Below are 21657 nucleotides of genomic sequence, written 5' to 3'. Positions count from 1 at the left end.
TGGGTACTCACTGTCAGCTCCCCCCACCCCAGCCCTCTCCTTCATTTCCCAGCAGCTGGGGAGGGAAGCAGAGGGCAGGGGAGGGGTCTTGGGTAACTGAGCTGGGACCTTGCAGATGTCCATTTCTATGCCTGTATGTCTCCAGGGGCCTGAGTGTCCCTTCGATCCTACTCTTATGTGGCAGTGGGGTGGGGGGAGGGGTGCTGGCATGTGCCTAGGGCCTGGCATGGCTTGGGTCCTGTCTGAATCACCCACTTCCTCTCCCCCCATCCCCACCGCCACCCCTTCCCCCGGGGTGCTCACCCATCGTGGGAACGAGCTGAGGGAACTGTGAGGAGGAAAGGGCAGAGAAGGCCTGGGGCAGTGTGGCCTGGGCCCGCTCCTTCCTGACAGGCTGCTGGCGGAAGAGGCACAGTCCTGCTGACCCCAGCTCACCCGGCTGGGGTTTGGGGGCCACTCCCTGCTGTCACTTGCCAATTCCTGGCTGCATTCTTCAGTGTCGGCCCCTGGGGGGGGGGGGGTCTCAATTTCTGAATCCCAGATAGACCGTTCTTTTTTTCATAAAAATTGATGTGAAATTTACAGACAGTGAAATGTACAGATTTTACCTTTTAGTGAGTTTTGACACATTAAACACCTGTGTCAACAGATACCCATTAAAGAAATATTTACATCACTCCGGAGAGTGTGTCCCCTTCCAATCAATCGCCACCCCCATAGTCATCCCTGTTGCAATTTCCGTTACCTTTGAACACTGTTTTAAACTCTGGGTTTGCATCAAATGTCGGAGCTTAAAACTGAGACGCCGTTTTAGAACCATGTTATGGATGGTGTGGTCTAGGATTCCATTTAAGGCAGTCCTAGATCCTGGGCCCTTCGACAATTGTCCGCTGACCCGTCTGTTCATGCCACAAATGTTTAGTGAGCACCTACTGTGTGCCGCGCAGTTTGCTGGCACCAGAGGCTTAGCAGTGACTCAGGCCCATGGCTGGAAGGAGACACAGAAAGCAAGCACACGAGACCCAGGCCTAGTTCTGGATTTCACCTGACCCCTGGCTGTTTTACAAACACCTTGTTCTCATCGATTTGCCCCACAACTCTTTGTCGAGCCCCTCTAGTGTGCTGGGAGAGGGTATGACAGGGGCAGAGCAGTCTAGCCCAGTACTGAGGAGCTCAGACGCAGGAGCCTGACAGCCTTGGTTGGAGTATTCTCTGCTTCTGTCTGGGACCCGAGAGCCTGGATCCCACATCCCCTCATCCTTTCCCCTTTTCCTTTTGCCAAGATCTGTAAGCCACTCTCCCGCCCAGGACCTCCCGGCCTTCCAAAACGTGTTCCCAACCTTCAGAGCAGATTTCCAAATCCCGGAAAGGAGACCAGGTCCAGGTGTCACTGTGGGAAGAAAAACAAGCCAGGAGACCTCTTCCAAGTCCTTCCTAGCAAAGCCAGAGGTGCACAGGGCCAAGGAGACAGCGGGTCTTCGGTCCCTGCTACGGGCTCAGGCTGTGTGTGTTGCGGGGGGGTGTGTCCCCAGGTCTGTGCCCACCGCTACACCCAGGTGCTGTGGTCAGGGTCCGAGGACCAGCGACGCATGGTGGGCAAGTGCTATGTGCGGGGCAATGACCTCCAGCTGGACCCCACTGATGACTGGCAGACGTACCACAATGAGATGTGTAACAGCAACACGGACTACCTGGAGACGGGCATGTGCCAGCTGGGCACCAGCGGTGGCTTCACCCAGAACACTGTGTACTTCGGCGCTCCGGGTGCCTATAACTGGAAAGGTGGGGACCAAGGGGGATGGAAGGAGGAGCACCCACTCCCAGCCAGCCCCCCACCCCCCGGGACAGCCAGCCCAGACCCTCCCCACCAGAGGGCAGAAGAGATCTCTCGCCAGCACCTCTACTATTTTAAAGCGCCTACTATGTGCCAGAGGCTTTACACGTATTATGTTAAGTAATCCTAAAATACTCTTATGAGGCAGGTATCATTATACCCATTTCATGGAAAGCTGAGCCTCCGAGAAGTAAGGTAAATTGCCCAAGGCCAACAGTAAGTTACGAAACCTGGACTGGGGCGCGGGTCCATCTGACTCCACTTCAAGAATTTGAAACCTTATTAAAACCATAAAACACGCTCCTGGTACGACTGCTGACTGGGGCGGAAGGATTTGGTAAAACAAAGAGTTTAAGTGCCCCTCCTCTCCCACCCACTTCCCTCGTCCTATTTCCCTGGGCAGATTACTAAGTGTCTCACAGAACCGCCAACTTATTTTAGGATATATAGATCTCTCTCTTTTTTTTTTAAAATTTTTAATGTTTATTTATTTATTTTGAGAGACTGCGCGTGCGCGTGTGAACAGGGGCAGGGACAGAGACACAGGAGAGAGAGAATCCCAAGAATCCGCCTGACAGCACAGAGCCCGACGTGGGGCTCGATCTCACAACTGTGGGATCATGACCTGAGCCCCAACAGCCACAACCAAGAGTCAGATGCTTAACTGCCTGAGCCACCCAGGCACCCCCAGGATATGCAGATGTCTTTTCTACCACACACGTTGTAGCCTCAGTGAGACTTCTGTCCTTACTGCATCCTTGTTATGGTAGAATCAACCGGCAGAGAGAGGCCTTCCTCTTGACCAACAGGTAGCCCAGGGCATGGTTGTAGCTCGACTCACCTGAGACTGAGGCCTCTGCTCAGTCCTCTGGTCCTACCTCCCCTGCCCCCTGGTCCTTTAGAACCTCAGCAGGGCAGTGGCTACGCTCCAGCAGCAGACCCATGGAGCAGGGGACAGGGAGGCAGCCTGAGTTTGGGGGCAGAACCGGGAGATAATAGCCTGGCGTCTGGCCTCAGGGTCTAGAGTGAGGGAAGAGTCATCTAGTAGCCAGGAGCCTGGATGACCAGATTGTAGCCGTGTCTCTTGCAACTGCTTCCCATCCCCGAGCCTTGCTTTTCTCACCTGTAAAACGGGCATCATCATTCTACTTCACAGAATTATTAAAATAAAGGGGACGGGTTTTGCCAATGGCAAAGTGCTCACAAATAGAAGGGGTTATTATTGTCCTTATTGGGTTGGGGGTGGCAGGGGGACCTAGATAGGGAGGATGAAGACAGTGGTGATCTAAACTCCTCTCCTCCCCCTCCCGGAAATTCTTGTGAAGGAAACAGCTACATGATTCAGCGGAAGGACTGGGATTTATCCGAATATAGTTACAAGGAGCCAGAGGACCAAGGAAACCTCTATATTGGTGAGTCCAGCTGTGGTGGCTCATTGGGTGGTAGAGGAAGAAGGGGGCTCAGTTCCTAGCCTGCTGGCCCCTCACCTTCAGTGCCTGGTACGACAGCGAGGCCACGGTGCAGGTGTGAGGAGGGCCATTGAGTTCAACTAGCACATGCCCGTTGAGCACCGCCTGTATGCCGGGCCTGTTCTGAGCACCCGAGATGCAAGGTCTCTACCTTCACGGAAGTCACAGTCCAGTGTGCGGGCGGGATTGGAGGCTGGGTGTCCACGGTCCACTTTCTTTCCCAACTTGGGATAGAGGAATAGAAGATATTTGGGGGATTTGGGGGGGCTGGGTCCAGAGTGGAAGGGGACAAAGTGTACTGAGCCTTGATTGACCACCCTCCCCTCGTCCCAGGGTACACAGTACAGGTGGGCAGCGCCATCCTGCACCCCACGGACATCACGATTGTGACGGGTGCCCCACGGCACCGACATATGGGCGCTGTCTTCTTGCTGAGCCAGGAGGCAGGCGGAGACCTACGGCGGAGGCAGGTGCTGGAGGGCACGCAGGTGGGCGCCTATTTTGGGAGCGCCATTGCCCTGGCAGACCTGAACAATGATGGGTGAGAATCCAGGGACATTCTCGGGGGCCAGGGGGAATGGTGAGGGGGGCAGGCTCGTGCAAGCCACAGGGCAGAGAAATGGAGGGTTGCGGTTGTTCATTTGTTTGCATGCTGTTTACAGGGATTTGCAAGTCAAATTTGCGCGTTGAGTTGCAATTAGACACTAGGCGATTCCGGGTATTTACATGTCAATTGCACGACACCTGCATCTCCGTTTGTCAGTTTATGGTTCTAGTGGATGTGGGTTGTTTGGGTGTGATCTGTGGCTCCATGGCTTCTCCAGGACACACGGTTCCTCTTAAAGGGTCACGCTGGCCTTCCCATGTCCTTCACGTGACCAGAAATGCCATTTGTATAGCCGTGTGTTCTGGCACAATTGTACCTGCTAAACAAGAGTTCTGTTGTATATTGGAGGCTGACCCCACACTCCCATTTCCCCTCCTTCTCTCCTGTGCAGGTGGCAGGACCTCCTGGTGGGCGCCCCGTACTACTTTGAGCGGAAAGAAGAGGTGGGGGGTGCCGTCTATGTCTTCATGAACCAGGCAGGCACCTCCTTCCCTGCCCACCCCTCCCTCCTTCTTCACGGCCCCAGTCGCTCTGCCTTTGGCTTCTCTGTGGCCAGCATTGGTGACATCAACCAGGACGGATTCCAGGGTATGAGCCAGCACTCCTGCCCCAGCACACCCACTGACTGAGTGCCAGCCGCATACCAGCCTTGGCAGGGCCTGAAGAGGAGACTGGGGCCCAGGGCCAGGGAGCTCACAGCAGTCATAGAGAGAGGCCGTGTGGAGGGAGCCACCAGAGGCAAGCTCGGTGGACCTCCTGGAGGAGTGGATGTACCACTCACTGGTCATCGGAGTCTGGGCTGAGTGTGCACAATGGAGGGGAACAGAAGGGGCACAACATGAGCATGGGGTACTTGCCCTCATCTGCCCAAATTGAGCGGATGTGGGGTGTTCACGTCAGAGATGAGACCGGAATGGCCTTGTGGAGACGGGGTAGACGCTGTGAAAGCCGGGCGGAGGAACTGGGGCTTTACGTGTGGGTAATGGCAGAGGGGTGTCCAGATAAGGTTTTGGGGCAGGGATGTGATCTGATAGCTTGGTACCGTGAAAGATGATTCTGGAGGGTGATATGGAATGATTGGGGGAGAGCAAGGCTGGGGTATTAAGATCAAGAATGTATTCTTTTTTAAAATATTTTTTATGTTTATGTTTGAGAGAGAGACAGAGAGACAGAGTGCAAGTGGTTGGGGGGGTGGTGGGCAGAAGGAGAAGGAGACACAGAATCCGAAGCAGGCTCCAGGCTCTGAGCTGTCAGCACAGAGCTTGACGCGGGGCTCGAACCCACAAACCGTGAGATCATGACCTGAGCGAAAGTCAGATGCTTAGCCGACTGAGCCACCCAAGTGCCCCAGGAACGTATTATGTCAAATGTGGGGTGTTAAGGGCTGGGACAAAATGGGAGCCCAGATATAGAGGGTATCCAGTGCTCTACGGGACTTGGGGACCAATTAGACCTGGGGTGTCAAGGAAAGGGGACGGATTAAGGAAGAGCCTGGTTGCCATGAGAGCACCTGGCTTATCTGGAAACCACTTTTTCTGACAACCTTGATTTCCCAGAACATACCTGAGAACTGAAAGGAAGGCAGAGGAGCCTCTAAAGAGCCAAAATAGGTGCTAGAAAGTTCGGTTAGCAAAGCCTAAGTGTTTACTGATAGAAGAGTTGTCTGGTTTCTACTCAGGACCTACTTACTTTTCCTTTACATACTTTTCTAACAAGCTTCGCTTTCTGGGTACCTAGGCCTTGTCAGATCAAAAACGGCAAACTAGAAAGAGTGTAATAAAATTTAAGAAGATAGTAAAACATTCGGGGCTTATTTGTGGAAATACTGGTTAGAATTAAAATTTTTTTTTCATGTGTATTTATTTCTGAGACAGAGAGAGACAGAGCATGAGTGGGGGAGGGGCAGAGAGAGAGGGAGACACAGAATCAGAAGCAGGCTCCAGGCTCTGAGCCATCAGCACAGAGCCTGACTCGGGGCTGGAACTCACAAATCGTGAGATCATGACCTAAGTCAGTCGGTCGCTCAACCGCCTGAGCCGCCCAGGCGCCCCGATACCGGTTAGAATTTTAAAAGTCTAAAGTCTAACGAATCTTAACAAGAAAAGTTATCGTATGATTAAAATTCCAGGGGCGCCTGGGTGGCTCAGTCGGTTAAGCGGCCGACTTCGGCTCAGGTCATGATCTCACGGTCCGTGAGTTCAAGCCCCGCGTCGGGCTCTGTGCTGACAGCTCGGAGCCTGGAGCCTGTTTCAGATTCTGTGTCTCCCTCTCTCTGACCCTCCCCCGTTCATGCTTTGTCTCTCTCTGTCTCAAAAATAAATAAACGTTAAAAAAAAAAATTAAAAAAATAAAATTCCAGCCCCCAGTGGTAGACAGACAGGGACTCAAACTGTCCTCTTTTCTACTCATTAGTTGTGTGATTTGGGGTTTTCTGAGTCTGCTTCCTCACCTGTGAGATGGGATGGGAGTACCTACCCCCCTAGGACTCTTGTCAGGATTAAATGAGGTCAGTGCTTGATAACTACGTGGCAAAGTCACCAATGGGGAACCCTTGTTTTTGTGGCCCTGCTGGTAAATGCGATTAGAAGAACCGGCTATCTGAAGGGGAGGCTGGTAGAGGAGATGGAAAATACTATAACAAGGAAAAACAAACCCTAGGCCAGGAATCTGGAGTTTAGGCCTGCCCGTTGGCGTTAACTTGGCGGTATGGCTTTAGGTAAGTCATTTGCCTCTCCTAGACCTACTTTAAAAGGAAGCAACTGGGCTCACGATGGTCCTGGTTTTAATCCCCAGCCATCGAGCTCTGTTCCCTGATGTTCTGAAGCACCGCCTGGCAGGGTGAGGTCAGTTTCATGCTGGCCCCTGTGGCCTTGGAGCGCAAGGCTGGAGGGACAGGGGGCCCACGGTACCCAGAGTCAACCGTCCTGCCTCTCTTCCCCAGACGTTGCTGTGGGAGCCCCATTCGAGGGCTTGGGCAAAGTGTACATCTATCACAGCAGCTCCAGGGGGCTCCTCAGAGAGCCGCAGCAGGTATGGATGGACAGGGACAAAGGGGGCTTGCCTTCCTTCCCCGCAGACACCTTCTCCCTCTTCCCCCTCTGCCCCACTCCCCAGAGCTCACCCTGAGCCTGTCCCCACCGCTTCCCCCTGCCCCCAGGTGATCCCTGGGGAGGAGCTGGGACTGCCTGGCTTGGCCACCTTTGGCTACTCACTGAGTGGACGGATGGACGTGGATGAGAACTTCTACCCGGACCTCCTAGTGGGGAGCCTGTCAGACCATGTTGTGCTGCTGCGGTAAGCCAGGGCAATGGTAGATGGGGGCCTTTCTCTCCTCCAGCCCTGTCTGTGTGGAGCCCCATCTCTGTCCACCATCTCTGGGCACCGGGTCCATGCAAGCGTGAGCCCCAGGCCTGGCCTGACAGGGGGCAGGCAGGAGGCACTGGTGTCTGTGTGTTTTCCCTGCAGGGCGCGACCGGTCATCAACATCCTCCACAAGACCTTGGTAGCCAGGCCATCCGTGCTGGACCCTGCGCTCTGCACAGCTACCTCCTGGTAAGACTCTCGGCCCCTGCTCTGTCCACCCACTTCTCTATATATGAGCACGCCAGGAAGGACCCTGGCTCCCAAACCCCTCCCCTGGCAACCCCTGATATCCCACCGTTAGAGGGTTGGTTCTTGGGGTAAGCATCGCCCCTCCTATCCAACCTCATTAAAAAGCCGACTTCTTTGCAGGAGGTAATAGGCAAATTACCCACTTTGGTCGGGGCAGAGGGGAGGTAGTCGAGCATGGGTTTGGAGTGGGAGCTCTGGACTGCAGTGGTTGAATAAATCCCAGCTATGCCCACTGCAGTGGTATACAGGGGTGGGCTCTGGGGAGTGGGTTCCTAGAGGAGGAGGGGAGAGGGAGACACTTAGGGGGACAGGACAGAGAGCCACCTTGGGCAAACTGTTCATCCCCCTGAGTCTCAGAGTCGTTGCCTATAAAACAAAGTTAACAATAATAACCGACTTGCAGGATTGTTGTGATAATTCAATGAGATAACGTACACAAAGCCCTTCACACGGCACCTTGTACACCCTACGTGCTCAGAACGTGTTAGTTGCTAAGATGGTGACAGTAATAACAATGGTGATGACCCCGGGGTCTGTGCGTGAATGAGGCCTGGATCAGAAGGCAAAGGGCCACAGAGCAGAGAGCAGGGGTGAGTGGGAGAAAGAGATCTGGACAGCAGGTCCTATACAAGACTGGGCAGGGCACCAACCAGCGGGTGACTTCAGGCAACTCTTTCTGCTCTCAGGGCCTCAGTTTCCCAACTGGTGACCTCTAACCCTGTGTTCTATGGCTTTAATGGGAGTGGGGAGGGAAGAAACCAGGGACACCCCAAACCAGCTGTGTGGACTCCCCAGTTTTGTCCCTGCCTTTCCTTCTAAGGGCCCTGGTTTCCCCTTGCCCAGTACAGGGGTGAGAGCCAGGGCCTGGATAACTGGGTCCCGCTGTGAGCAGGCCCTCCTATGTGTCTCCCGCCTCCCAACAGCGTGCAGGTGGAGCTGTGCTTTGCTTACAACCAGAGTGCCGGGAACCCCAACTACAGGAGAAACATCAGTGAGTGTGGGGGTGCGGGGCGGGGAGGAGCGTGGTTACCTGGCCGCTTGCTAACCACCCCATCCACCTCCAGCCCTGGCCTACACCCTGGAGGCCGACCGGGACCGCCGGCCGCCTAGGCTTCGCTTTGCACGCAGCCAGTCAGCGGTCTTCCATGGCTTCTTCTCCATGCCAGACACGCGTTGCCAGAAGCTGGAACTGCTCCTGATGGTGAGGGAGGGGCGAGGGGTGGGACACTGATCCAGGATCTCTGCAGGAGGTGGCTAGAGTCCCACCAGGTCAGGGGGGAGGGATTGGAATCTCCCCAGAGGCAGAGGAGGGGGAGGGTGGCCTGGAAGGCCATTGGTCTGCAGGGGGTACAGGGAGCAGCATATGATAGGGAGAGAGACCCTCTGAGGGAGCATGGGCGCCAAAGGGCTCATCGCCCCTGAGAAAAGTGAGGGGTGTGAGACTCTTGGCTTAGTTTGTGTCTGGGAGAAAAAGAGGCCTGTGAGCGGGGGACCAGCTCAGCCCTTCTCTAGGATATCGTGGTTGAAAGAGAGAGCACGGGGGCACCTGGGTGGCTCAGTCGGTTAAGCTTAAGCATCTGACTTCGGCTCAGGTCATGATCTCACAGCTTGTGAGTTCGAGCCCGGCGTAGGGCTCTGTGCTGACAGCTCAGAGCCTGGAGCCTCTTCAGATTCTGTGTCCTTCTCTCTCTCTCTCTCTCTCTCTGCCCCTCCCCTACTCACACTCTGTCTCTCTCTGTCTCTCAAAAATAAATAAACATAAAAAAAAAAAAAAACAGAGAGCACAACCTGGGGACCTCGGGGATGAAGGGAGGCTCAACAACTCCCCCCACCCCCCAATCTCTGGGGAGGAGGAGTCCCATCGGGGTTTTTCAGTGCGGAGGGGCCTCAGTTTCCCCTTGAGGGTTCAGTGTGGTGTGAGGGTTCAACCCGGGGGGTGGGGCGGGGAAGGGGCGTGCAGCCCTAGGCTCAACCCACCCACCTTCCCCAGGACAACGTCCGCGACAAACTCCGTCCCATCATCATTTCCATGAACTACTCTTTACCTTTACGGATGCCTGAGCGCCCCCGGCTGGGGCTGCGGTCCCTGGACGCGTACCCGGTCCTAAACCAGGCACAGGCCCTGGAGAACCACACCGAGGTGGGTGGGGCCAGGGTCGGAAGGGCGGGGCCCTGGAGGGCTGTGGAGCGAGAGAGCGCTATGGGTGGTGGGCCCTTACGCCTCCGGCCTCCTCCAGGTTCACTTCCAGAAGGAGTGCGGCCAGGACAACATATGCGACAGCAACTTGCAGATGCAGGCGGCCTTCGTGTCGGAGCTGGGGCAGCCTCTGAGCAGGTGCGGTCCAGGCCGCGCTGAATGGCCAAGGGCGGGGCGGGGCTTCATTGGGTAACTGAAGATGAGGGGCGGGGCCCTTTAGGTCAGAGATCAGAGGGACCCCGGAGGATCTGAGGGGAGGGGCCTCAGGGAAAGGCGGGGCTTTAGTTGACCTTGGGGGTGCTCAGGCTGGCCTTCACCGGCCAGGAAAGGGGCTTTCTTCCCCGGGGGAGGCTAGAGGGCCGGGCCTTGCCGTCCCGAGAAGGGGCTTGCCTCACCAGCGGGCCTGGGGGGCGGGGCCTAGTTGGCCTGGGGCGGGGCTCTGGGCTCACCCTGGTCTCCTTCCCGCCTCAGGCTGCACTACAGCAGAGACGTCCCGAAACTACACCTGAGCATCAACGTGACCAACACCCGGAGCAGGGAGCGGGCTGGGGAAGATGCCCACGAGGCGCTACTCACCCTGGAGGTGCCTCCCGCCCTGCTGCTGTCTTCAGTGCGCCCCGTGAGTGCCCTCCGCGGAGCAAAGAGCCCCACTGGGGCTCCGCCGAGCATTTGCATGCTTATATGCATGTCGTTTACATGTGTTCTTAGTTGTCGTGTGTCCACCCTCCTTCCTCTGGGCTGGGCTTCCTCAGGTGCTTGCAGCGTCCCTAATGCTAGGGGAACCTGGTGCTCAAGCCTCTCCGGCATCAGACCCAGTGTCCCAGGGAAGGGGCTGACCTGATTTGTCATCTTTCCTCAGTCTGGGACGTGCCAGGCCAATGAGACCATCGTCTGTGAGCTGGGGAACCCCTTCAAACGGAACCAGAGGGTGAGTGCTGGCCAGACCTTCCCAGCCCTGTGGGTCCCAGGCTGCTACTCTGATGAGCACCTTAACCTTGCTTCTGCCTGCCTGCTTCCCAGGCCTCCTTGAAGCAAAGAGCCAGGGTAGGACACAGGGAGATACAGGGGGGCAAGAGGAGAGACCCAGAGACTAAGAAAAATGGGGCCACTAGGGAGCTACACACAAAGCTAGAGCAGGTGGAGGTGAGGAAACTGGATTTTGCTGAGCACCTACTATGTGCCGGGCCCTGAGTCCAACACTTGGCACTTTTTTTATGCTGTAATTCTCACAACCTTCTGAGGAGGTGGGTACTGTTTTATAGAAAGAAAATACAGGCTTAGAAAGTACAGTAACTTGCTGAAAGTCTTGTAGCTTGAAAGCATCGGAGATGTCATTGACAGAGAAGAAGGGGAAAGGGAAGCAGGATGAGGCTAGCAAGGCGGAAGAGTGGACACAGGTGGCCAGGTGGAGACCCCTTGCTCACAACGGGGGGGAGGCGGCCAGAGAACCAACTCCCTAGGGGAGGGTTCAGTCCCTCTGTCCCCCGTGGCATTGCTCCTGCCCGGCCCCAAATGCCCCTCTTTGCCTTCCCGGCCCTCGTGGCAGATGGAGCTGCTCATCACGTTCGAGGTCATCGGAGTGACTCTGCACACGAGGGAACTCCAGACGCAGCTACAGCTCTCCACGTGAGTGACCTTGAGACCAGTCTGTGTCAGGAGTGAGGCGCCCTGGGGCCTCCTCCTGCCCCAGCCTCAGCCGACACGTCTCCCCTACCCCCTGCGTTCCCTCCCCAGGTCAAGTCACCAGGACAACCTGTGGCCCATGACCCTGACCCTGCTGGTGGACTACACGCTCCAGGCCTCACTCAGCATGTGGGTACCACGCCTGCCCCAGCCTGCTGTGCCTGTGCTGGGGCTTCTGTGTCCTGAATGTGGCGCCCAAGCTCCTCGGACACACCTCTCTCGACCTGGTGTCCTCAGGCCTCTACTTCCCGTGGGTCATCCCTTCCTTTAACAACAACAATCGCTATTATTATTATTATTATTATTAGTCTCCTTGCAAGGCAGGTAGCAGTGGAGGAATCAGCAACCCTGGGGCTAAGGGGTTGGTGTGGCCCTACCATTTCATGAGAGCTCATTGTGCTAGGAATTTTATGTACATCAGCTCACTGACTTCCCACGACAGCCCCATGATACAGCAAGTGTTATTAACTCCATTTTACAGATGAGGAAACTGAGGTTCTGAGAGCATAAATCACTCGCTTGAGGCATAACTAGCAGACAGCTAGTAAATGCCAAGCAGGGATTTTTCTCAGGTCTGCCTGTTGTTGGAGGAGCTGTGGTTCACCTTCCTCGGTGCCCGGCCCCTCTGCCAGGGCCCCTCCCACCCCCTCACTCCAGCGTCTTTCTTACCCTTAGGGTGAGTCACCGGCTACAAAGCTTCTTTGGGGGAACAGTGATGGGCGAGTCTGGCATGAAAACTGTGGAGGATGTGGGAAGCCCCCTCAAGTATGAGTTCCAGGTAAGGGGGCCACTGGGACCCTGGGCGGGGACTGCTGGGAAGTGTGTGGGGGGGTGGGTCTGGGGTCTGAGGGTGTGAGGGTTGGGATGGGTGAGATGGAGGTGGTCTTCCAGGAGGCGGTGGCCATGACACCCCTTGTGCCCACAGGTGGGCCCAATGGGGGAAGGGCTGGCAGCCCTGGGGACCCTGGTCCTAGGGCTGGAGTGGCCCTACGAAGTCATCAATGGCAAGTGGCTGCTGTACCCTACAGAGATCACCGTCCACGGCAATGGGTCCTGGCCCTGCCGACCACCTGGAGACCTTGTCAACCCTCTGAATCTCACTCTCTCGGTAAGGACACCGTCTCTCTCGGGGATCTTTCATTTACATCTCATTTGCATTACACCTCATTTGCATGCTGCAGGGAGGAAGGGCGGCGTCTTGCCCTCCCTCTCCTCATACCCCTTTAGGAGCCTACCTCTCCCCCTCCCCTCCCCCCTACTCTGCTCCCACCCCTTTCTCCTAGCCGACCCCTTCTTCCCTCTTCAGGTCCCTGGGGACAGGCCGCCATCTCCACAGCGCAGGCGACGACAGCTGGACCCAGGGGGAGGCCAGGGTCCCCCGCCAGTCACTCTGGCTGCTGCCAAGAAAGCCAAGTCTGAGACCCAACTGGTGAGTGGCCAGGGCAAGGTTGGAAGGGACCATCCCCACCCATCACAGCCTATGTGGGCACGAGGGGGCACTGAAGCAAGGCTGATGGGTGCTAGTCACCAGGAGCCCCCAGTCTGATGAGGTGATGTGACCCCGTGGCTTGAGGAGCCCCTAGTCGGAGGGAGGAGACTCATCTCCTGCCTCAGTGGTTATCCTACTCTCCTTGCCGCCAATTCAGCGGGCCAAAGGAAGAGACACTGGCCGTATTCCTGAGAGCCCCATCCTGTTGAGGGTGACATAGCGGCTTAAAGCCTTGGACATGAGGACTGGGGAATGGGGAGAGACAGGATGAATGGCAAGGGGGAGGGGGGGGTGGTCCGGCAGGGAGATGTGGGTGGTGCGGGGCGCCCTCTGCTGGAAGGGAGAGAGGAACAGGCCTGGGAAGCACGTTGAGGACTAGCTGGGGGACGTAGGGGGTGGTGTCCCAGGCGGCAGGAGCTGGCCTGAACAAAGGCTCAGTGTGGGAGGGGCTGAGAAGGGGGTGTTGGGTGTTGGGCCCCATTTGTACACAAAGGGATCGGACTTCAGGTGGAGGCCCAGACCGTCTCATGTCCTGTATTCCCTGCCCACCTCAGAGCTGTGGCAGTGACCGCACCCGCTGTGTGTGGCTGGAGTGCCTCATTCCCGATAGCCCCGTCATCACCAATGTGACGGTGCAGGCACGAGTGTGGAACAGCACCTTCATTGAGGTCAGTGCCTGGATCTGGAGGTCACTGCCCCCTACCAGGGTGGGGAGAGCATCAGGGAGAGGGTGAGGCCAGGGTCCCAGCAAGGCCTTAGGTGCACATGCGTGCCTGTGCGTGCGTGCGTGCGTGCGTCAGTGACAGCATCGTATTTAACATGCGGCGAATGGGACACCTGTCACTGTATGCCTGTCAGCGTTAGTTCGTGTGTCTGCCTGTGGACATGACCTAATGTCCGTCTCCAGCCAAAACGACCTTCTCTCGTGTGTCCGTCATTCTGTTTGGGGTGTGTGTGTGTTCCTTTCCCACGTCCACGCCTTTGCTGTGCTGGTCCTTCCCCCTCTGTTGTCGCTGCATGAAAACTCCTCTTCGGCCCTCAGGCTCTCCCCAGATGCTTCACCACCAGTGAGGTCTTCTCTGACTTTTCCAGCTGCAAACGCTCTCCCTGGACACCCACAGAACTTTTTTTTCTTTTATGTTTATTTATTTATTTTGAGAGCGAGGGAGCGTGGGGGAGGGGCGGGGGGGGGCGGGGACAGAAATCCCAAGCAGGCTCTGCCGCTGTCAGCACAGAACCTGAGTCAGGGCTCCAACTCACAAGCTGTGAGATCGTGACCCGAGCCGAAATCGGTAACCGACCGAGCCACCCAGACACCCCCTACCCACAGAACTTTCTCAGAAGCTGCACATGCCACTGGTCACGTTCTACTCTAGGTTACAGTTACTCCGGTACCGGCCTGCTCAGGCCACCTAGACCATATTTTTCTGTAAACGACTAGATTATGAATCTTTTCAGCTTTTGTGGGGCAGACGGTTTCTGCGGTAACTATTCAATTCTGCCATTGTAGCGCAAGCTGCCATAAACAGTATCTAAACGGATGGGCATGGCTGTGTCTCAAAAATATTTTATTTACAAAAGCAAGTGACGGGCCAGATTTAGCCCAGAGACCTGACCTGGACTGTGACCTTCCTTGTCTCTGCTGTCTGCAGCATCCGGCATGGGACCTGAGGCAGAAATGAATGGGTGAGGGGCGCCTGGGTGGCTGAGTCAGTTAAGCGTCTGACTTCAGCGCACAGTCTGTGGGTTCGAGCCCCGTGTCAGGCTTGTGCTTACAGCTCAGAGCCTGGAGGCTGCTTCCGATTCTGTGTCTCCCTCTCTCTCTGTTCTTCCCCTGCTTGTGCTCTGTCTCTCTCTGCCTCTCAAAACTAAATAAAAAAAAAACCTTTAAAAAATTAAAAAAAAAAAAAAAAAGAAATGAATGGGTGATGTGCATTTGTGTGGAGACGTCTGGCTCTCAGGTCCCTTGGGTGCCTCTTAAAGAGGCTGTGTCGGGGGAGGGTACCCTGGTGGGGGTGGGGTGCTCGGGGTCAAGAGGGAGGCTCAGAGGGGCTTCAGCTGCTTCTTTTAATGCATCCCTCCCCCTCCTCCTGCTTCCAGGATTACAGAGACTTTGACAGGGTCAGGGTAAGCAGCTGGGCTACCCTGTTCCTCCGAACCAGCATCCCGGCCATCAGCATGGAGAACAAGACCGTGTGGGTGAGTGAGCGTTTTGGGGAGCAGGGGTACCTGGCCGGGGCAGGGGAGCACAGCGCGTCTTCAGCTGTGTGGTTCTGAGTCGTGGCAGCACCTGGGAATCCTCTGGAGGGCCCCTGGGGTCTGGACTGCATCCCTAAGCAATGAAATCGGAGTCTGTGGGGGTGGGGCCCCCGTTTGGGTATGTTTAAAAGGCCCCTTGGGGATTCTAATGCACAACCAGGGTTGAGAACCCCTGCCTGAGCTTACTGGACCTGCACAGCTTCTCTGGGGAGAACTGCCATCCCCGTGGAGACTTGAGAACAAAGTTCTCCAGCTTGGTTCCAAGCTACATCGGGGAGGGGGAAAAAAAAAAAAGGCAAAATTGTTAACAATTTGTTGTGAAAAGGATTTAGTGGAGGACATACACACGGGAGCTGAAGGGAGGGTTGGCTAAATATATTATGGTGTATTTCCTAAAATAAATTAAGGTAGTGGGGGAAGGGCCAGAAAGACCGATGGAACAGAACAGAAATTTATGTTATTACGCAGACGGCACTTTTAAGCAGCAGAAGAAGTTAGGTTATTAGGCTGGGTTGGGAGAACCCATTTGGGAAGTAAAGACAAACCCTTACCTCACATGATAACCAACTATACAGTTGAGTTAGAGTAGATATTTAAATATAGGAAATAAAACTTAATATGCCAGAAGAAAACTCAGAAAACAATTTAACAGTAATCTTTAGTTATGGGGGGAGGGAGTCATTTTACTACACCCAGAAGTAGCAAAGGAAGTATTTGACAAGTTAGACCATGTGAAGTTTTAAAAAAATTTGATGATAAAAAAACTAAAAGGGCGAATGATAGATTGCTTTTAAAAATGTTTCTAGCACATATGGTGAAGTGTTGGTATAGATGTATTTAAAAATTTTTTTTTTAATGTCTTTATTTATTTTAGAGAGAGAAAGGCAGAACGTGAGCAGGGGGAGGGCAGAGAGAGGGGGAGACACAGAATCTGAAGCAGGCTCCAGGCTCCGAGCTGTCAGCCCAGAGCCCGACGCGGGGCTCGAACTCACAAACCGTGAGATCATGACCTGAGCGGAAGTCGGACGCTTAACCGACTGAGCCGCCCAGGCGCCCAATTTTTAATATCTAAAGGTAAATAGGGCAGCATAAAGATAAATGGACAGTGTACACAGGGTGAACTAGAAATAGTCACCTCAATAGTGAGGTCATAAAAATAACAGCAGCAAGATTTTTTTTTTCTTCCTATCAGATTGGCAAAGATTAAAAAGAATAACGCTGTCCGTGCTGATGAGGTAGAAGGAAATGCTGTTGGTCAGGGTATAAATTGATGGATTCTTTTTGGAAATGCATTTGTCAATATCTATTAGAGTGTAAAATGCACACTGCTTTTGAGGCAGCACATGATAATACATCTTAAAGAGCTAGCAGGATGAATAGGCGAATATAAATATATGAGGATATTTTAAAGCGTTGTTTATAATGGCATGAGATTGGAAACAGTCTGCATGTCTTTCGCTAGGATGTTGGTTCAATAAATTGTGGTACATTTTCTAGAATGACTATGCAGTCCTCAGAAGAGGTGAGGTTGATCTTTATTAATTGACATCACAAAATGATGATAATAAAACAAAGAGGAAGCAGGTCGCAGAAGAGTGTGCAGCACACAGAGACCCCATTTCTGTGGGAGAAAAAAGTGTGTGTGTTCAACATATGTATTAAAAAATACGGAAAGAGGTTCACTGAAATGTTGAGGAGAGTTATTTCTAGGAAGTAATATTACTGGGAACCTTTCGTTTTCTTTATATCATCTGTATTTAAGTTTCTTTAATGTTTATTTATTTTTGAGAGAGAGAGACAGAGACAGAGAGAGTGCAAGTGAGGGAGGGGCAGAGAGAGAGGGAGACATAGAGTCTGAAGCAGGCTCCAGGTTCCAGCTGTCAGCACAGAGCCCGACACGGGTTTCGAACCCATTAACTGTGAGATCATGACCTGAGCCGAAGTCGACGCGTAACTGCCATAAGTTGCCCCATGATTATTTCTTTAAAAATTATTTTGATTATTTTTTGTTTAAATACAGATGATGGGTGCCTAGGTGGCTCAGTCGGTTAAGCGTCCAACTTCAGCTCAGGTCATAATCTCATGGTTCCTGGGTTCGAGCCGCGTTGGGCTCTGTGCTGACAGCTGGAGCCTGGAGCCTGCTTCGGATTCTGCTTCTCCCTCTCTCTCTGTCCCTCCGCCGTCTGCACTCTGTCTCTGTCTTTTTCTCTCTTTCTCTCAAAAATAAATAAACGTTTAAAGAAATACGTATTTTAATTTTTTTTAACGTTTATTCATTTTTGAGAGACAGAGACAGAGCTCAAGCAGGGGAGGGGCAGAGAGAGAAGGAGACACAGAATCAGAGGCAGGCTCCAGGCTCTGAGCTGTCAGCACAGAGCGTGATGCGGGACTCGAACCCACCAACTGCAATATCATGACCTGAGCCAAAGTCAGACCCTTAACCGACTGAGCCACTCAGGTGCCCCAAGAAATATATTGAAAAAAAAAAAAAAAAGAAAGAATGATATATAGTCATAGTCAGAAAAAAATTTTCTCTATTTAAATATATATACATTATGTATATAAATAAGTAATGTAATATAAATATAGAAATATAAATATATAAAAATATATATACATTATGTAATATAATTGTATACTATAATACCATATATAACATTTATATGCTATGTATGGTATATTATATTACAATGTTATGTATTATATATCATATTATATATAATGTTATATATAATTATAACAATACTATATATAATGTTATATATAATTATAACAATATTGTATAATATATTTTATAATATATACTTTACATTGTATATAATACATATTATAATGTATGATTATATAACATGTTGTAATATATGTAATATAATTTTATATTCTAATATACATATACATTGTAGGGGAAGAAATATGGTGCTATAAGCTCTGCATTCTTTATTTTTTTGTAAATATTTGTGGAGTGCTGGTTATGTATCTGGCAAACACATTTAATCTTTCCCAGTAAACTTTGAAGTAGGTATCATTCTCAGAGTCTCCATTTTACAGAGAGAGGTTAAGTAACTCTCCCAAGGTCACACAGCTAAGGAATAGCACACGTGGGACTTGAACCCAGGTAGTCTAGTTCCAGAACCCATGCTCTTGGCCGCTCTGCCGTCCTGTGGGGTAGGCATGATGATCTCCCTATTAGAGAGCATGAAATGTACATTCCAAGGGGAGGAATTACTTGTCCAAGGCCACACACACAGCTCATCCAGGATGGGTAGGTTACAAACCCAGATTCCAGGCTGCCTCCCAGATCTGACGCTGGTCCTTTGCTGCCGGTCTGCACCTAGGGAAAACCAGAGAGAATGGAGGCCTCTGCTGCCGTCAGTGGGCGGGCAGGGGCTTTCTCTGGTCCCGGAGTGCCCCCTGCTGGTAGCAGGTCAAACAGCAGGGTCCTGGGCCCAGCGTGGGGCCCCAGGGGGCAGACACAGGGCTGAGCCTCTTCCCATGCTCGCTCGCCAGTTCTCCGTGGACATTGACTCTGAGCTGGTGGAGGACCTGCCAGCGGAGATCGAGCTATGGCTGGTGCTTGTGGCCGTGAGTGCCGGGCTGCTGCTTCTGGGGCTGATCATCCTCTTGCTCTGGAAGGTGAGGACCCCAGACCACCACTGGGACTTCCACTCTGGGACCTCCCACCAGCAGACCCTCGCCAGCCCTCCCTTCACCCCATTCCTCACGTCTCCCCCACCCTTCCCCCATGTCATCCCCACCTTTCTCCCCAGCTGCCAGTCGCACCCCCTGTCCCATCCTGACCTCACTCACCAGGATATTCCTGCCTGGCTAATGGGGGGGGGACCTGCAAGCTGGAAAGGAGAAGCCAGGAAGCTCTGGCTTCCGGCCACACCACCAAGCTGGGGCTGGGGCCGGGGGCCTAGGCATCCGGGCTCCGCAGCCCTAAGCCCCCGCCCATGAGTGCTGCTGGCAAGGACCCCCCAGCTCCCCCTGATGGCCCATCCCCACCTCCTCCCCTCCGCAGTGCGGCTTCTTCAAGCGAGCCCGCACTCGCGCCCTGTATGAAGCTAAGAGGCAGAAGGCGGAAATGAAGAGCCAGCCGTCAGAGACAGAGAGGCTGACCGACGACTACTGAGGGGGGCAGTCCCCCGCCCCCCGGCCCACCCGGGTAACGCGGCCTCCGGGCCCTCTCCCCTGAGCCTCGCAGCTGGCCGGGGCCTCTGACTCTGTCCTATCCGCTCCTCCTCCCCATTGGCCCTCTTTGCACTTCACTCTGTCCCCAGCACCACCCCTAAAAGCAGGCCACTGGTCTCCCTCCACTCCCTGGGAGAGCTCATCGTGTCTTCTCACTGCCTCCCCTGAAGACTTGGGGTCCCAAGAGGGGGCCGTAAAATGCTCCCCGTGCCCCTTGGCTTTCTGGGAAAGCTTTCTTGGAAAAGGAGCAAGGCCAAGGCGAGGCCCCATCTCTAGGCCACACAGCAAACTTCCGGAGTGAGTCTACACCTCCTGAGAAGGACGGGACTAGTAGAGTCCTTCTCCTGGGAACTAGTACTTTTCCTCCTTGGAGACCCCCCACCCCAACGGCATGGTCAGGGGAGACCACCACCCATCCTGGCCCTCTCATCAACAATCTCAGTGCCCCACCTCTGTCTCCATCTGCCTCCCTTCTCCTCTCTGCCCTCCTCAGCTCCTCCTTCCTCTGGGGTGTGGGGTGGGCAACCTCGCCCTCCCTGTCACGGTGCAGGGAGATGGCATGTGTTTGGGTCAGGGGGTCCCGGCTTTGAGGGCCTCTGGGTGGGGGGAGGAAGCGGCTGGGCACAACTTCCTGCGGCCCGGATTGCTGGTTCGCTGATACCCTTCCTCTTCTCCACCCCCCACCCCAATGCAGTGCGACTTCTTTAAGCGGACCCGCTATTACCGGATCATGCCCAAGTACCACGCGGTGCGGATCCGGGAGGAGGAGCGCTATCCGCCTCCAGGGAGCACCGTGCCTACCAAGAAGCACTGGGTCACCAGCTGGCAGAGTCGGGACCGATACTACTGATGTCCTCCCCGATCCCACCCCTGCTCCCCCTGGTGCCCCCTTCTATTTATCATAAGTTATGCCCCGGACGGTCCACAGGGGCCACTGCCTTTGGCTGGCAGCAGCAGACTCAGGCACACACACCTCTTCGAGCACGCGCGTGGGCTATCTGGCCACGGGCTCCCCGCAGGAGGGCCGGGGTCGCGGGCCCTGCAGCGCCAAGCTCACGGCAGCCCTGGGCCCTGGACACACGCGGGCCCCCCTGCTTGTGGCCTGTGCTTGTGCACCACGGCTGGCGCGTGGACATGCGTGGCCCTGCCTCTGCCTGTGCCAAAACGAAGCCAAAGGGCCTCCACCAGAGCCAGGAGGAAAATGCCCCCGCTGTGGTGACACCTCCCCCATGCACACTGGACCCATCTTGAGCCATAGTCACTGGATTGACTCTGCTATTCAGTCTAAAACTACTGACAGGGAGCGGCGCGCCGGGCCCCCAGCAGCAGCTCCCGGCACCCATGCCAGAGGGCGCGGGGGCCTGCCTCAGGTTGCCCACCGTGGCGTTTGCAGGACTGGGCGTGCTCAGACCCAAGAGCAGAGTGAGCTAGAAGGAAGGCCCCCGAGATGGCTTTCCTTCACGGACCTCTGTGAAGCCTCTCTCCTCGGCCACGGCCCGCACTGGCGAGGAGAGCAGTCTGGAGGAACAAAGACGGACAAAAGCCGCTGGCCAGCTCGACACGTGGCGGCGGGACTGCCCTGGGAACTCAGTGGAATGCTCAGCAGAGGAGGGGACCAGTCCTGGGCCAAGGAGATGTTGGACGTAGAGAGGAGATCCCACTTCTTACCCACCACTACCGCGCAGGCCTCTGAAGGCCTGGAGAGACCATCCCCCACCACCGCAACGCACGCAAGGTCACAGAGGGAGCGACACTTGAATGTAGAACAGGGAGGGAGCCCTGGCCCTGCCCCCTGGGCAGAACCTATTCTGCCCTCACTGACCATGGGGAGGGGACCTAGAAGGAGAGTTCTTGGCTGTCCTTGGCTTTCTCAGAGCCAACCTAGCTCTGCCTCCTCCCCGGTGGGTAGGTCCTGAGGCCCAGTCTAGAAGTTGAGGCCGGTTCCAGGGAACCTCTCCTGACCCCTGCCTCTTGGCGGTTCCCTTTTCCAGTCCCTGCCCCCTTCCATGGTACTGTAGCGGGAGGCTCCCTCCCCCTCCTTGTGCCTTCTTTGTATATAGGCTTCTCAGGCGACCAATAAACAGCTCCCAGTTTTTATGCACTGCATCGGCCTCCATTCACCCCCACCCTGTACCAACCCCAGTTCGGTCTGTTGGATAGTGATGTCATCTAGCTGACCCCTGGGCGGACAAAGCCAGGTGAGGGGAGGGATCTTAGAGGTGGGGAGGGGGACATGCCAGCCCCTGCTCTCAGTGATGTCCTGGCCTAAGGGATGCTCGTGGACATGTAACTGAGATCCAGAACCTGAAGTCAGGG

The 21657-nt window shown here is 54.5% G+C and overlaps 1 protein-coding gene across 1 annotated transcript in view; it reads left to right on the top strand.

The window, feature by feature from the left end:
• Nucleotides 1–21438, top strand: part of ITGA3 (integrin subunit alpha 3) — a 30130-nt gene extending 8692 nt beyond the window's left edge. The window contains exons 5-27 of the mRNA XM_042966290.1: nt 1533–1782; nt 3160–3246; nt 3637–3844; nt 4302–4498; nt 6852–6940; nt 7068–7204; nt 7376–7462; nt 8446–8513; nt 8587–8723; nt 9513–9662; nt 9760–9857; nt 10191–10338; nt 10579–10647; nt 11266–11345; nt 11454–11531; nt 12078–12180; nt 12328–12510; nt 12709–12831; nt 13446–13559; nt 14992–15090; nt 18658–18783; nt 19172–19315; nt 20036–21438. Of these exons, the coding sequence (XP_042822224.1) occupies nt 1533–1782; nt 3160–3246; nt 3637–3844; nt 4302–4498; nt 6852–6940; nt 7068–7204; nt 7376–7462; nt 8446–8513; nt 8587–8723; nt 9513–9662; nt 9760–9857; nt 10191–10338; nt 10579–10647; nt 11266–11345; nt 11454–11531; nt 12078–12180; nt 12328–12510; nt 12709–12831; nt 13446–13559; nt 14992–15090; nt 18658–18783; nt 19172–19282 (2742 nt within the window). The 3' untranslated portion in view covers nt 19283–19315; nt 20036–21438. The remainder of the gene's footprint in view (nt 1–1532; nt 1783–3159; nt 3247–3636; nt 3845–4301; nt 4499–6851; nt 6941–7067; nt 7205–7375; nt 7463–8445; nt 8514–8586; nt 8724–9512; nt 9663–9759; nt 9858–10190; nt 10339–10578; nt 10648–11265; nt 11346–11453; nt 11532–12077; nt 12181–12327; nt 12511–12708; nt 12832–13445; nt 13560–14991; nt 15091–18657; nt 18784–19171; nt 19316–20035) is intronic.
• The last annotated feature ends 219 nt before the right edge of the window (nt 21439–21657 follow it).

Source organism: Panthera tigris, chromosome E1 (assembly GCF_018350195.1).
Source record: "Panthera tigris isolate Pti1 chromosome E1, P.tigris_Pti1_mat1.1, whole genome shotgun sequence".
NCBI classification, from domain to species: Eukaryota; Metazoa; Chordata; class Mammalia; order Carnivora; family Felidae; genus Panthera; species Panthera tigris.
The sequence above is the reverse complement of the archived record's forward strand: the minus strand, read 5'-3'. Positions and strand labels throughout refer to the sequence as shown.